At 35.6% G+C, this 13870-nt stretch overlaps 1 protein-coding gene across 1 annotated transcript in view; it reads right to left on the reverse strand.

The window, feature by feature from the left end:
• CNTNAP2 (contactin associated protein 2) overlaps positions 1–13870 on the reverse strand; it is a 1020050-nt gene that overhangs the window by 293625 nt on the left and 712555 nt on the right. Inside the window, exon 13 of the mRNA XM_015618213.3 lies at positions 11065–11265. Coding sequence (XP_015473699.1) covers positions 11065–11265 — 201 coding nt within the window. The remainder of the gene's footprint in view (positions 1–11064; positions 11266–13870) is intronic.

A 13870-nucleotide genomic window follows, 5' to 3' on the forward strand; every position in this document is an offset into this window, starting at 1 on the left:
CCTATGCACAGAAATTTGCAGGTTTAGGTATCCCCTCTGGAAATCATTGATAATACCAAGTTTGATACATATTTTTTGAAATTTTGTCACATTTTTTTAATAAGAAAATACACAACAGAACAGAGCCCTACTTTTTCTAGAATTACAGTCATCCCAGTCATTACCATTTCTTAAGTTTCTCTTAGAATAATAAATAATCCCCTAAAGTGGATTATTTAAAAGCCAGAAAGATAGATAAGACAGAAAAAGTTGCTTGCTATAACTCCCCTTCAACTTTATTCATGAAACTTCTTATTAATTACAGATTTTGCTCTTTGATACAAATCTAAGCAAGCTATTACTTGCTGTCTTGGATAAATTATTATACCAGGAATACACTCTCAAGACGTTCTGTGACTCGCAAACATGCTATTCCTTCCATTTGCAGGATTGCAAGTGATTTAATGAAAGCTTCTGCAAAGTGAAATATATTCCTCCTCCAAGAATCATGCCAAGCCATGTGTGTATGAGAGAGAGAATGCACTCATGTATGCCTTTTTCTATCTGCCAAGCCTGTTGCACAATGCAAAGAAATCTTCTGTGGCTTTAGAGAGGGCTTGTAGTACCCTCCAGCAGAGCTGAAGATGAGCTAAGAGCTCCTAGTGTCCTGCCCCAGTACTCACACCAGGGCAGGCAAGTCCCAGGAGCCCTGACTGCAAAGGAAGGGTACTTTCTGGAGTGCTTTCACTTTGAACACTTTGGTTCTTCTCTAATTCCTGTTAGAGCATCTATGATAATAGCTGTTGTGCCTGCCTGCCTACCAGTGCCACCCCTTTGCCTTGGAAGGGTGTTCAGGCAGGCAGGGAACAGGGAGTTCAGTTACTGAGGGCATATCCAGGCTGTGTTTGGAGAACAAGGCTCTGAGAAGCAATGCAAATGTTCCTTGCTGTCAGTGGTAGTCTCCCTGAGTTCACAGACAGATCAAACCTACTGCCATATGCCTGATATTTGAGAATTCTTTTATTTGAAAGCAAATTATTTAATGAATCACAGCACTTGAAAATTATCAAGAGAGCAGGGAGACTTATGACAAATGACAACTTGAAGATGCCACCAACTTTAGGCATTTGGAATAAAACAACAGCAAAAAGATGCTTACCACCCTAATCTAGTGAATTGTTAATGACCAGTCTTAATACAGGAGATAGGATTTCAGTAAGGTCCATGTTTCTTCTATTAGTGTTGCAGTACAATTAATCTGAGAGAAATCTCAATATCATGACATAGGAGAAAAATAATTTTAAAATTTGTCTTGATCCTGCTCAACTTATTTATTCATGATTTTGTTAGCAAGAAAGTATTGCTGTTTTTCAGTCATTGACAAAGATGAGAAGCTATTCTATTATTATCCCTCAGTTATAACTCCTAGGAAGGATTTACAAATTAAAATTTGGAGAAAGAGAAAAATGATCCATTAATACACTAAACTGAGTGTTTTGTATGTTTGTTCTTAAAATACAGATAGATAGTGAATTCTTGATGAATAGGTAATAATGAAAGGATTAGGAGATTGTATGATGTTCACAGAACTATCAAACCTTTTTTCTCTTTCTCTGAGCATTTGTTCATATGGTTGCACTACCCTGAATAAATTTAAATCTTGACGATAGAAATAGTATAAACATTGGAATTGCTGATTATTTTTCTTATGCTCACTGGAATCCATACAGGATAAAAACCAGTCAGTTCACAGAGGATGCCAAATGATTTGACATAATGGACAACTGGATTACCTTTCTTCTGTCCGGATCCTACTGTACTATACAAAATCTGCATGTGAGTACAAACAAAAGTAAACATTGACATTGGGATACTTCATGCAAACCTGGTTCGATTACTTGTGTAATTTCCTTTGTAATTTTCACTGAAATATATACTCAGGTGCTCCATTTTGAAAATGAGTCAAGTGAATGTTAGGGGAAGAAGTTCTGTGACTAATCCTTGCTTTTATCAGAAGAATGGCTTTTGACAGACTTTCAGTTACCACTCACTATTCTTTATTATTTCTGCACTCACAAAATCTTGCTGGTGGTACAGATTTTTTGTACTGGAACATGGTTGTGAACAACAGAATTTGCCATCAGGCCAAAAATCAAGGCCTAATATTAATCAGAGCAACAGTCAAGATGTTTTGGTTCAGCAAGAGTAGTTTTGTCTTTGCTTAGCATGGTAAAGGTGGATCTGCATTTAGCACTTAGTTGTGGCCAGCAATCCTCTCAGTTCCTCAGTACTGCTGCGTCCCAAGACACCTTGCACAGAAAATTTTAAACAAACAAAACCAAATCCAAACAAACCAAAAATCCCTAACATTTGGAGATTGTGTTATTTCTAGATCTGTGGGTGAAAATATTGGCACAATGGCACAGAGAATCATCACAGATGGATTATCTTATATGTTTGACAATTTTTTTGTCCTGCTTGCAGTTTCAGGTTTTCCAGAAGAGAAATTGGTTCAGTATCTCTTCTAAACATTCTTGCTACTTGACACAGTGATTTGAAAAAAACTCAAAACGATAAAAACACAGTCCATGCCATAGGGGACAGATGATTAAAAAGAAGGGAAGCTTTGATCCCTTATTCCTGTGTCATTCAACAGTAGCACCACTGTAAATACTATTAACATTTTACAAAAGCATATATGAAATCAGATTATGTTACAAATATCAGAGGCAGAGACAGAAAGAGACATCAAAGAGGAATGAGTAGAGAAAAGAGAAAAAAAATGTTAAAAGAAATTTTGAGATGGACCAATTCTAGCAGAGGGTGATGTGAGAAAAGATTTATTCTTAATTCTTAAGGTGATGTGAGAAAAGATTCCCTTAAATGATACATAATGTCCCAAAATAAAAATATTTTTGTGAATACAGTTTAATCTTAATACAATACACTCATTATAGCCATGAATCTATGGAAGTGCTAGGTCATTTTAAAAGTAGCTTGACAGATCTTAAGTATATCTTGAATTAATGAATTAGTAAGATCTATCCGCTAAGTAACGTGTATCTCATTAGACATCTGTAGTTTAAACAAAGCATCAGTGTTGCTGCTGTGTCAATGCACAGGATCTGAAAAGGCTGCAGGTGAAACCCCAGTATTAGGTGTGGAGCATATATTTGCTTTACAGAGTCCATGTTGACTACCAAAACATTCCAAAGCAGTGTACACTTCCAATGGAAACGAGTAAAATAGGTCCTTTCTGCCGTAACTGAGACAGCAGCATGCTCTAACTTGCTGCTGCTTTCTCAAACTGATTATAGCTCAGCAGCTAAATTGGTAACTGCTTCCAAATCTTTAGCTGCTGCTTCTGAAAAGCTGGACTGCATTTTAATCTTTTGCATCTTGTTAGCAGATCTATCTTTATCATTGCACTGGACAACAGATGCCCAGATTCAAAGTTTTATTTCTGCCAGTAGGAATGGTAAGCATCCTTTCATCTCTTTTTTTGAAAATCTGCAAATCCACTTTTCCAGAAAATAAGGTTATTGATTTTTAAAAATCTATAAATCCTATTAATCAGATGAAGTATCTTTCCCATTTATTCTAAGAATCTTAGGAAGTGATCGTGAATCATTTTTGCTGCCAACATGAATTTCCTGAAAACAGAATTTATTGTCCATATGCCACAGTAAAGTGTCCGTCTTATGGAAAATCAGAGGATAATTAAACATTTTTGTCTTTTCACATTGAGTAATCTCACCTAAAAAAATATTTCAAAGGGTGCATCAGAAAAGGATCTGGTTGAAGTAATTCCTTCCAAAAATAAGGAGGTCATCTCTTTTTATATAAACACTTATATGAATATAGATGTCCACAAAGAAATCTGCAGGTACCTGTGGCATGTGCAACGGGCACATACAGGCACAAAAGTTGAAGAGGACAATGAACTCTCCTCCCCCAGATTATAGCAGCAATAACACTGCATGAAACTGATTTTGCAATAGTCTGTAGTTTTCTCATACTCCCTTTAAACTTTAGTAAACCCTAACACTGTCCTCATATACACCCAGGCAATGTTGGCATTGTTTTATCATTCACAAATATATGCAGACAGTGTATGCAGTCATTGGAGGCAATTCATGGAAACAATATACATTACAAAGAAAACATGGGAAAGCAGAGAAAATGTATGTGGAATTATTCACAAGGTGAAAAGGGGAAAGCATTTCAGGCACTCTGTTTCAGACACAACCCAGAAAAATATTTTAATCGACTGATTTGATAAATAACATCTATCATGAATACATAAAAAGTACAGTAAAAAAATGCTCCAACATAGTCCTGGAATAAAATTTATCTGGGGCAGTTCATACCTCAAATAGTCACACGTATATTAATAATCACACCACATCCATGCTCCATATTCCGTTTTTGTGTGTTCTGCCATGTTACAGAGCTTCACCTGTACTCACTAGGAAAAGCCTGTATGATATCAGGGATGGGATCTGGCAACATTACTAATAACAAAAAACAACTCTTACAAAGCAGTTCCAGACCTTAACTGTTTACAGAGGGTGTAAATCTTTCCAAATACACAAGTTATAGCTCAATGCCCCAGGCTGTCAGGCTAGAATGTAGGAAAGCCTAACTCTAACCTTCAGGTGAAGGGTAAAAGCCCCAGCCTCAAGAAATTAAACAGTACTACCTCATCCATGAAAACAGGGCAGGCAATGTTTCAATAATAGCTGAACCCTTGTCATGATGCAAAACACAGGGCAATTAATGAAGAAAAGACCAAGAGAAGACCATAACAAAATAGGGAATAGAGCTCTGTTTTATGCACTAACAAAAGCCATTTTAAATGTGTATGTATAGCTGGATTATTCATACAGTTCTTTCTGACACATTCATCTCAGAAATGGGAGTGAAGAAAGAAACACTGGATACTTTTACTGCATATTTCCATAGGAAAAATATACTCAGGGTAATGCAAATGCATTTAGGATATGGGTGAGGAGAAATTCTTGACATGACACGCAATGATATGGCACCCAGACCCATTTTGTCTGAGAAATTAATAAACTAATATGTTTTGGCCATTCACCAGGAAAGATAACTTTCCATCAGAACAAGTTGAGTTTGTGAAGAAGCAACATCTGTGATATTTCTGTGAAAATATTAACCATAAACAACTTTTATAAAACATGATACAATAAAAGCAGTGGGGAAATTATTGTCTTCCTCTAACATTATTTTAAGAAATAAAAATAATGAATCTTTTCCCATAATAGGTAGATCACATTCACATGGAGAGAAGGTATGAAAAACAATTAGTTTGGAACATTCTGCTAGAACTGCAAAGTTAAAACTCATATGCATAACTTTTTCTTAAAAAGACATAGCAAAAAACCCTGGAGTTCACTGCACTGCAGTTGCCATTTCCGTAGAGGATTTCTAATATTCACAAGGCTCTTATCAGCTACTACTCTTTCTAACAAACACCAAAGCAACATGAACCCTTTTTCACTTTAGTGATACTGGATTAAATCTAATTCCTACACAACAGCAATGAAAACTTGGAAAATTAGTAGAAATAGTTTACCAGCTAAAAGAATGATGAAGACTGAGTAAAATTAGGAAACTCAGTGATTACAGCATCAAAAAAAACCTCAAAGAGATTGGTAAGAGACAAGCAAAAGGGCAGAGCAAAACGGAGATGAGAGAAGGATTTATTAACAACTGGCTGGAAAAAATGACCTCAAGATAATAATCTATCTGTCTACCATTTACCTAAGAGGACTGATGTGTATTTCATGAGAAACATTTAGCATATGAATTATTTTGTTCTTCTGTTGTATGGCAATATAATGATGACTAAAGGAAAAAGAAATCCCCAAAAGCTAATGGTTTCCACTTCTAGGACAAGAACATGTAGATCATAGTGGAGCAAGGCTGTTATTCCTGCTATCCTTGTGCTTTAAAAATCACTAGAAGTAGAAATCAGCATGTCTAGAACATTGAGAAGAAGGGGTCAATCAATATTATTAAGGCTAGACGAGGTACATGGCAGCTTAGGGGCATATTTTCTGGAAGAAGATTGAAAATAGAATGATGAAGCCTGGGAAGTTTTAGAGAGACTTCCATTCATCACTCTAGTACTGCAGAAATCCCATCCCTCCCTCATGCTCTTTTTCAAAAACTCTTGTTAAGCAGGAATTATATCTGCAACTGGCACTCTAGATCAGTTAATGGGTAGAGATGGCAAAGTTCATAAGTTCATTAAGTTCTGAATTGGACAGCTACTGAGGAAAAATAGCATATTGCAGTTTTAAACTTTGTTTTTATCTCAGTCTATGCATAAATCTTACTTCCTACTGGTATTATGATTACTTTATTGTAACTGAAACCACCAAACATCAAATTAAGTTTTCTATTTCACCTGTTTAGCTCCTAAATTCATGAAGTTGTTGTCTCATTTCCTCCAGAGACAAACAGGCGTGAAACAGTAATTCATGTACTGCGGTAACTCTGCTATATGTTTTTCATATGCTGCCTGCAGGCAGAGTGAATAGGAATAAAAATTGGAACAAAACACCAACAGATCTTACTCTGTTCTCTGTATCTATGCTTTTAGCTCCTACTCTCTGATTATTTGTTACAGTAGCTCTGGGAAACGGCAGACTCAGATATTGTGAATGCAGCAGCCCTTCTCCCTTCAGGGTTTCATTCCCAGGGTAAGGGGAAGAATAGCAGAACCAGCATGCTGTTCCCTCTCCTTTTCCTAGAGAAAGATCAGTGGCCCATGGAAAATTTCATACCAAGGAAGTTCACAAGCAGGTATTATTAGGAAGTCTCATGAAAAGAGTGGATGAAGATGTACCATTTTATTAACTAACATTTTGCCTTCTATACATATATTGCATCACTGTTCTCTGTATAATTTTGATCCTACAGCAAAGAAGGGGGCTTCTTTCTATAAGAGCAAATTGATAGTATATATCTCATGCCTCTTTCCCCCTTGTTAACCAGGAGGCTTTTGTCTTTCTTCTGTCTCCAAGCTCCTGTTTGCAAATAAGGGAAATGTCCTATCACCTTCCATATCAACTGGAAAGTATATGGGCATCAAGAACCCCGAAAACAGACAGCTTTCTGTATGTCCTCAGTACTAAACATATTATTATCCTTTCAAAATGGACGTTTCCAAGGGAACAAGCAGAAAAGAGGATATGAGAAATGTAATTGTAAAAGAGAAAAACAAGCCCCAAAAATCTGCACTTTATTTTTTTTTTAATTCACATATATTTACATAATTATTATTAAGTTGCAATTATGATCCATGGACTTAATATTAAATTCATTTATTGAAAGCCACAGTTACTTGAATTGCTAAGATTAAGCCTCTATCATGATAATAACTGCATACTCATAAAGCAATTACTATTCTCTAAAAGCATATCTAAATAGACAATAAGAACCATCAATCTTACTCTGATATAAATAAAAACAAACTAAAAAAACAACAGCAACAACAAAACCTGCTACAGTCAGAGCAAATCTGTACCAAAATCAGAGGAATGAAGGCTGTGAGACAACTGCAACCAGTGCAGGATCCCTGCTTGAAAACAGTTTCCTCAGAAATTTATGGTGTACCCATAATTTTACTGTTTCTTGTGATAACAGAGTATTTTCAGTAGAGGTATCTGGGTTTGCACTTCCATAAGAAAGTCAGTTCAAACCTAGGTTTGAGCATAATTTATAAAATATTGAGCTGGAAGTTCAAAACAAACTTAAAAAACTCCAAAGCCAAAACAGGAAAGTCAGAAAATTGAATTTCCAGATAGCTTCTGCTGATTACTAGGCAAGGACTGTTCATTCAGCTTTGAGCAGAAAATTGAACCAGATGACCTTCTGCAGTGCCTTCAAACCTGAATTATCCTACAGCCATATGAGATTCCTAGGTATGTTTTCAGAAGTCACTTATGATTTCATTTACATGGAACTTATTATTATTGTCTTCCCCCAGACTAAGTAGAAAGGCAGTGGCATTATCACCTGTAAAATCACTCCCAATCCCTTTTGTCAGCAATGATTTTAAACTGTTTGCTAGGATGTACATGCTATTTTGCTCAGATGAAAGCTCATTATTAAGAAAAAAAGACATGGACATGAAGCAATAGTCTTAAAGTCTAAAATTCATAACAGAAAAATGAGAATTCTTAGTTTGTACAGACTAATTTTCATTTATACCTCTGAAATCACATGACAGTGAGAATTCTTTGAGCGCTGTGCCTGCAGCTAAATAAACTCCCACAACAAAGCAGGCTAATTAATATGAAGGCTTTCCTCAGACACAGAATTTTGATGTAGTTTCTGTTTCATACCAAAGATGTTATTTAGGCTATTATTAGCAGCAGAATCAGTGGAATTGTATATATCTCTACCTTGTCAGGAGATATCAGAACAATAAACAGCAAAAGCTGTAGTCCACTTACAGCTAATAATTACCTGTCCTTAACAGATCAATAAAGAGTTTGAGTCCTGATTTGTTTAAATATGTTAACTGAGCAATTTCTCCCTGGGAAGGAACTATACTGTAAAGAGACAGGATTCCCAAGAGACAAAAAGTGAAAAAGTTGAACTGCTTAACTATCTTCTCCATTTTCTCTGTTCTCTTTAACTCACTTTACAAAAAGACCTTTCTGTCCTAAGTGGTTAATTAAACATCTGAAATGTTTATGTGTAGAAGTCCCAGCCTAGAGAAGCACCTAATGTCAAGGCCACAAATGCTACCCTGATCCCATGATGTTAATAGAGGTTTTACTATTGGCTGCAATACCATGAGGTTCTCACTTCTGGAGGAATACAAAATATTTCTTTTGTTGTTTGTTTGCTTGTTTATTTGTTTTATTTTTTATCTTTTGGTTTTTTTTATTTTTTTTTCCATTTCTTTTTGTGGGAACCCTACTGCAATGATTTATATACAAAGCTCAGTGCTGGAAGATGCCACATGAGTGTCTCAAGCTGTGCTGTGAGATGAATAGGGTGTCATAATATATTCAGCAAATATGGCAATCCTCCAAAACAGAGAAAGGTATGAAAAATTAGTTCCTTAGTTTAGAAACCATACACTGAAGCCAAGAACACATAGAAATAAAATGTATTGGCCTCTTTCCCACTAACACACAAATCACTGTGGTTCTATGTGTACAAACCATTACAGTATTATGCAAACACTGCAGTGTGATTTTTTGTTACTGTCTAGGTAAAAATAATTGGTGCTTCTTTCTCTCGCTTAAAAGGGAAAAAAACAAACCCACATTATAGAACATCTGTTGAAACTCACTTTCCAGACCCCAAAAAAATGGCTTTTGAAGAATTTCTAAGAGAAATTATTTTTCCATAGAAAAGGTGAAAGCATGAAGAATGAGATACCTACAAAGTATGCTCAAAATTTTCTAAGAACCTTAAAAATGTAAATATTTTGGAACTGCTTGATTCTTAAAAAAAAATAAAAAATCAGCATGTTTTTATTTTGTGTGCTGCTTAATTGTCCTTTAATTCAAGAAGGACCAGCAATTACAGTATGTTTCTTCTATTATAGATATATATTATAAATAGATATATAATATTATATTATTATATTATATTATAATATAAATTAAAAAACACATACAAATTGGTCCTGAAATAATAGTCTTATACATATCAAGAAGAAAAATCTAACACTACATTCTGTGAAAACTATGAGCTTTCTAAGCCAAATATCTCCTGCTCTACTACTAAATAAATTTGCCTTCTAAATACCTGCCAAAGCTACACTCGTATACAACTTTTCTGAAACATATGCAAGCAGGGAGCTTGTATCCATCAGCAGAATCTAATCAGAACAATTATAGTTATGAACATGATTCAAGATCCTATACATTAAGGCCCAAGAAGGAAGAAATCATTTTCCACATTGCGGTGTCTCTGTGCTACGCTAAATTAAACAAAATAACAGCAACAGAGACAAACCATGCATTAGAAATAGTTAAAAAACAGCAGGGAGGATGGAAAGGAGTAACAAGCATTACAGTGTCTATTAAGTAATGGAATGGTTATGGAAATAGGAATAAGATACTCATGCATTCCAAATGAATATTTATCTATAGCACCATAGGAAAATATACCAAAAAAATTATGAGGGAAAGCAAACTAAAGTATAACACTGCAAGCATGCAGCCATTAAATTAATCTGAAATGCATTTGAATTGCTCTTATCACAAAGACCTCAGTTCACAATCATGAAAACATGAAATTGCATGTTCCCACTTATAAACCAGTCTTCCCTAAGTACCATTAAGATTTATTTAACATCAAAATCTATCATACACAATTAAAGCATATTTAAAGTACTTGCTGCATATTAATAGAGATTTTAAAACACAAGCCCTTCATTGTGTGCTAATTCTGGAACAACATATTTTTTTTTTTATTGGTTACATGTAACTTTTGTTGAGGAGGCACATACAGAAAGGATCTCTTCTCTTCCAGTAAAACTACACAGCAAAGGAATAATCTTGTACTTAATCTACTTGTAGGTAATAGCACATAATTTCTCACTCAATTGCATTATTGACCATGCCATTCTCTACAATGTATAAGGCATCTGATTACCCACAAATACTCTGCATTTACGAAACTGTTTCAAAAGTGTTAGTGGAAAAATTCTAACCTTCATTCAACCAGTGCCCTTGCTGACTGTAGCATATGAAAACTGACAACCAGAAAACCAGGATAAAGTTCAAAGCAATTTTTCAGTGCCTCTATTGATTAATCTTTAAAAGTTACTGTGTTCACCAAATGCCACCTGCTTTAAGGAGCAACAGATCTGAGAGAACGCACTAACATTTGTTGCAATACCAATCATTTTAGTAGTGAGCAAAATTTTCCTAAGAAAATGTTTTCTGTATTTTCACCCTCTTTGTCCTTCAACAAAGGAAAACAAAGAAGTATGTTCAATGGACTTATCTAACAGCAATACCTGTTAAATTGTTGAGATAAAGCTTTTTAACACCATATTTAATGGATATCCCATTCTCAGCTTACCTGGTGTATTCAGCAGCCTGGACATCTTGCAAGAATAGGAGATAAACTGCTCACAGTATTCAGCACTACTGGTAATGGCAGAAATCTGGTCCATTGTTGCACTGTAGTTGAGCTGCAGCACAGATAACTTCTCCTGGCTGCTGCCTCCCACAGAAGTCTGCATTTGCAGATCATGGTACACAGTTGTCCACACTTTATCCTCTGAAAGAGAGGGCAAGAAAGACAAGACAAGAACTGGTAAGAGACAGGCAGTGGAACTGAATTAAAATAAATTTAGACCTCGACAAAAGATAAAAGTGTTTGGCAAGAAATTTTTTGAGGTGGTAGTGGGGAATAAGGGCTCTGCACATGAAAGGTCGTCATGTGGCAACATAGTTCCAACTATGAACTGATGAAGGGAAGAAACTCTGATCACCTTTATGAAAAGATACCAAATATACCATGTGAGAAGTCTTTCTTAAACAACTGCCTTCAGTTACATATGCCTTCAGTTACATATGGAACTGATAAGGATTAAGTTTGATCAGAAAGACAGAAGCCTTGATGCCCTAAAGAATCAAAGTTTTTTATGTGAAGAACATTCAATGTGCATGGTAAATTACTGTGGGCTCAAGAGATACACTGCTTTAGTAAAGTAGTAGTAAAGTAACAACAAGGATGAACCAGATCCTCAATTACTTCATTTAGCAATTAATAATGAAAATGTTTCCACATATTTTACCCAGGATGTGTTTAGGCTAAAACAAAGTTACTGCTTATTGAGACTTCAATATTTTAAGGCAGCAGCACTATATAACTTTACTGATGCTGGTTATGGTATAGATAGCACCACAGGAACTAATCCAAGTAGAATGGAAATATAAAGTCTTCTGTTTAGATGTGAAAGGCACACAGAAGGAGGAAAGACAACTTCAAATTTTTTAATAAGAAATACAGTAATATTAGCCAAATCTCAACACCTCCAACAAACTTTTTTTGCATGCAAAAAGTGTTTTATATCCAGCCCAGAACAATGTCTGTATGCATTATACTTCTTTAAACTACTGATCAAGTCACTAGAGATGTTACTGTGAACCGTTTGTCAGTAGTTACCAGAGAAGATTTAAGATGAGGTATTATAATAATGAGACAACACATTCCACACTCCTTTTATAGCAAGATTTGTTGAAGTTGTAAGGTAGTTTAGAAAGGAAACAAAGACAAGGCAGAGAAACTTTGCTGTTATAGACCAACCATTTGTTTTTCTTAGAGGGACATTCCACTCTAACAAAATGGAAAACGTATTACCCAGGTAATACAGGGCTTCAGAATGAAAACTATGAAGATTCAGTCAATATTATTGATACTGTCTTCCTGTAAGAATGCTATTCTATCACTTAGGTGTGAAGAATTTTAAAATTTAGGTTGACTAGGTACCACTCTAAAAATCCACTCTCTCAGCTGATATGTACTACTCATATTGTGCATCTCACATAGACAAGGAGTGAAATAGGTCAATTATCCTCTGTAAAAAAACCACAGGAACTTATCCTTTCTCCTGACAACACATCACCACGAAACTTGCTAGAAGTGTGTCAGATTCTGTCAGTAATATTTGTCATGTAAGGCTCTTTCACATTTTAAGTTGTTTTTCTGTTTTAATTTTTCTGCCATATATATTTCTACCACTGAGGGCAAAGTCAAAGAAATCTGTCTTGGAATAAAGAACTTTAAAACACATCGCTATGAGTCTACTCTGGTGCCTTAAACTGGCTTGTATGAAAGTCCAGATTCCCAAATGAGTCAGGTCTCTGACCCAGCTGTTCTGCCAAGCAGCACCACTGACCACAGCTGTCCTTCAGAGATGCAGGAAAAAAACCACACCATGCTGCTAACTTTGCTGTATTTATCACAAAAACAGACTCTCCAGGGAGATCACCTGGCATTTTCTGAGTGCACTAATTCACCTGACAGATGTGCCTTGTAGCAATAAACCCCATAAAATGTAGTGCATTGCAGTATGTTTTCAATTCCTCTATGTAAATCTCTTGCCTGTTAATGCAAATCTGAGTAATTCCAAAACTTGTGGCCCGCACTTCAATATTTTAACTACATGGAAACACTTTGCCAAACTGACACAGACTCAAAAGTGCTTCAGTACTTCTTCACCAAGTTCACAGGAATGTGCTCACATACACTGATGAGTTTTGGTGTGACCCAGAGTCAAGATAGCACTCCACAATATGATTATCCTTATCTTCCGGATTCTGTACTCTGCCTTATTTTCCAGTCTTAATTTTTACCGCACAGTGTCAGGCTATTTTGGATTATATGGAATCATGTGGACCCGTGTGTTTGCAACTGATACAGTGTTAAGTCTTTCTAATCAAATTTTCAGAGATAAGGTAAGCAAAGCAGACAAATCCTCCACAGGTTGTACACACCACTAGTCAAATGAGATGAAATTCAGCAGGTGATGCAAGACGGTTATTATTTTAATATTCATATCTTTAGTCCGAAGCCCTTTATAAAACACAGCAATATTCTTGCATTGAGAAAAATCAGGAGAGAGGAATCCCACTCCCAAGTACCAAAAAAAATTTATAATTATCACCTGTCAAATTATATAGAGAATATAATCCAGTTCTGTTAAGAGCCTGGGATGGAAGTTTACTGCAAATTCATTTTCAAAAAAGGATTGAGATAGTTTATATGTTCACTGACAGAAGCCTCTCATTTTTGGCAGAAAACACTGTACATGTAAGAACACAAAAGTGTCGGAAAGGAATGTACTAGGACAGTTAGAGCCTTATATAGGATTTTTGAT

Source organism: Parus major, chromosome 2, assembly GCF_001522545.3.
Source record: "Parus major isolate Abel chromosome 2, Parus_major1.1, whole genome shotgun sequence".
In the NCBI taxonomy this organism is placed as follows: Eukaryota; Metazoa; Chordata; class Aves; order Passeriformes; family Paridae; genus Parus; species Parus major.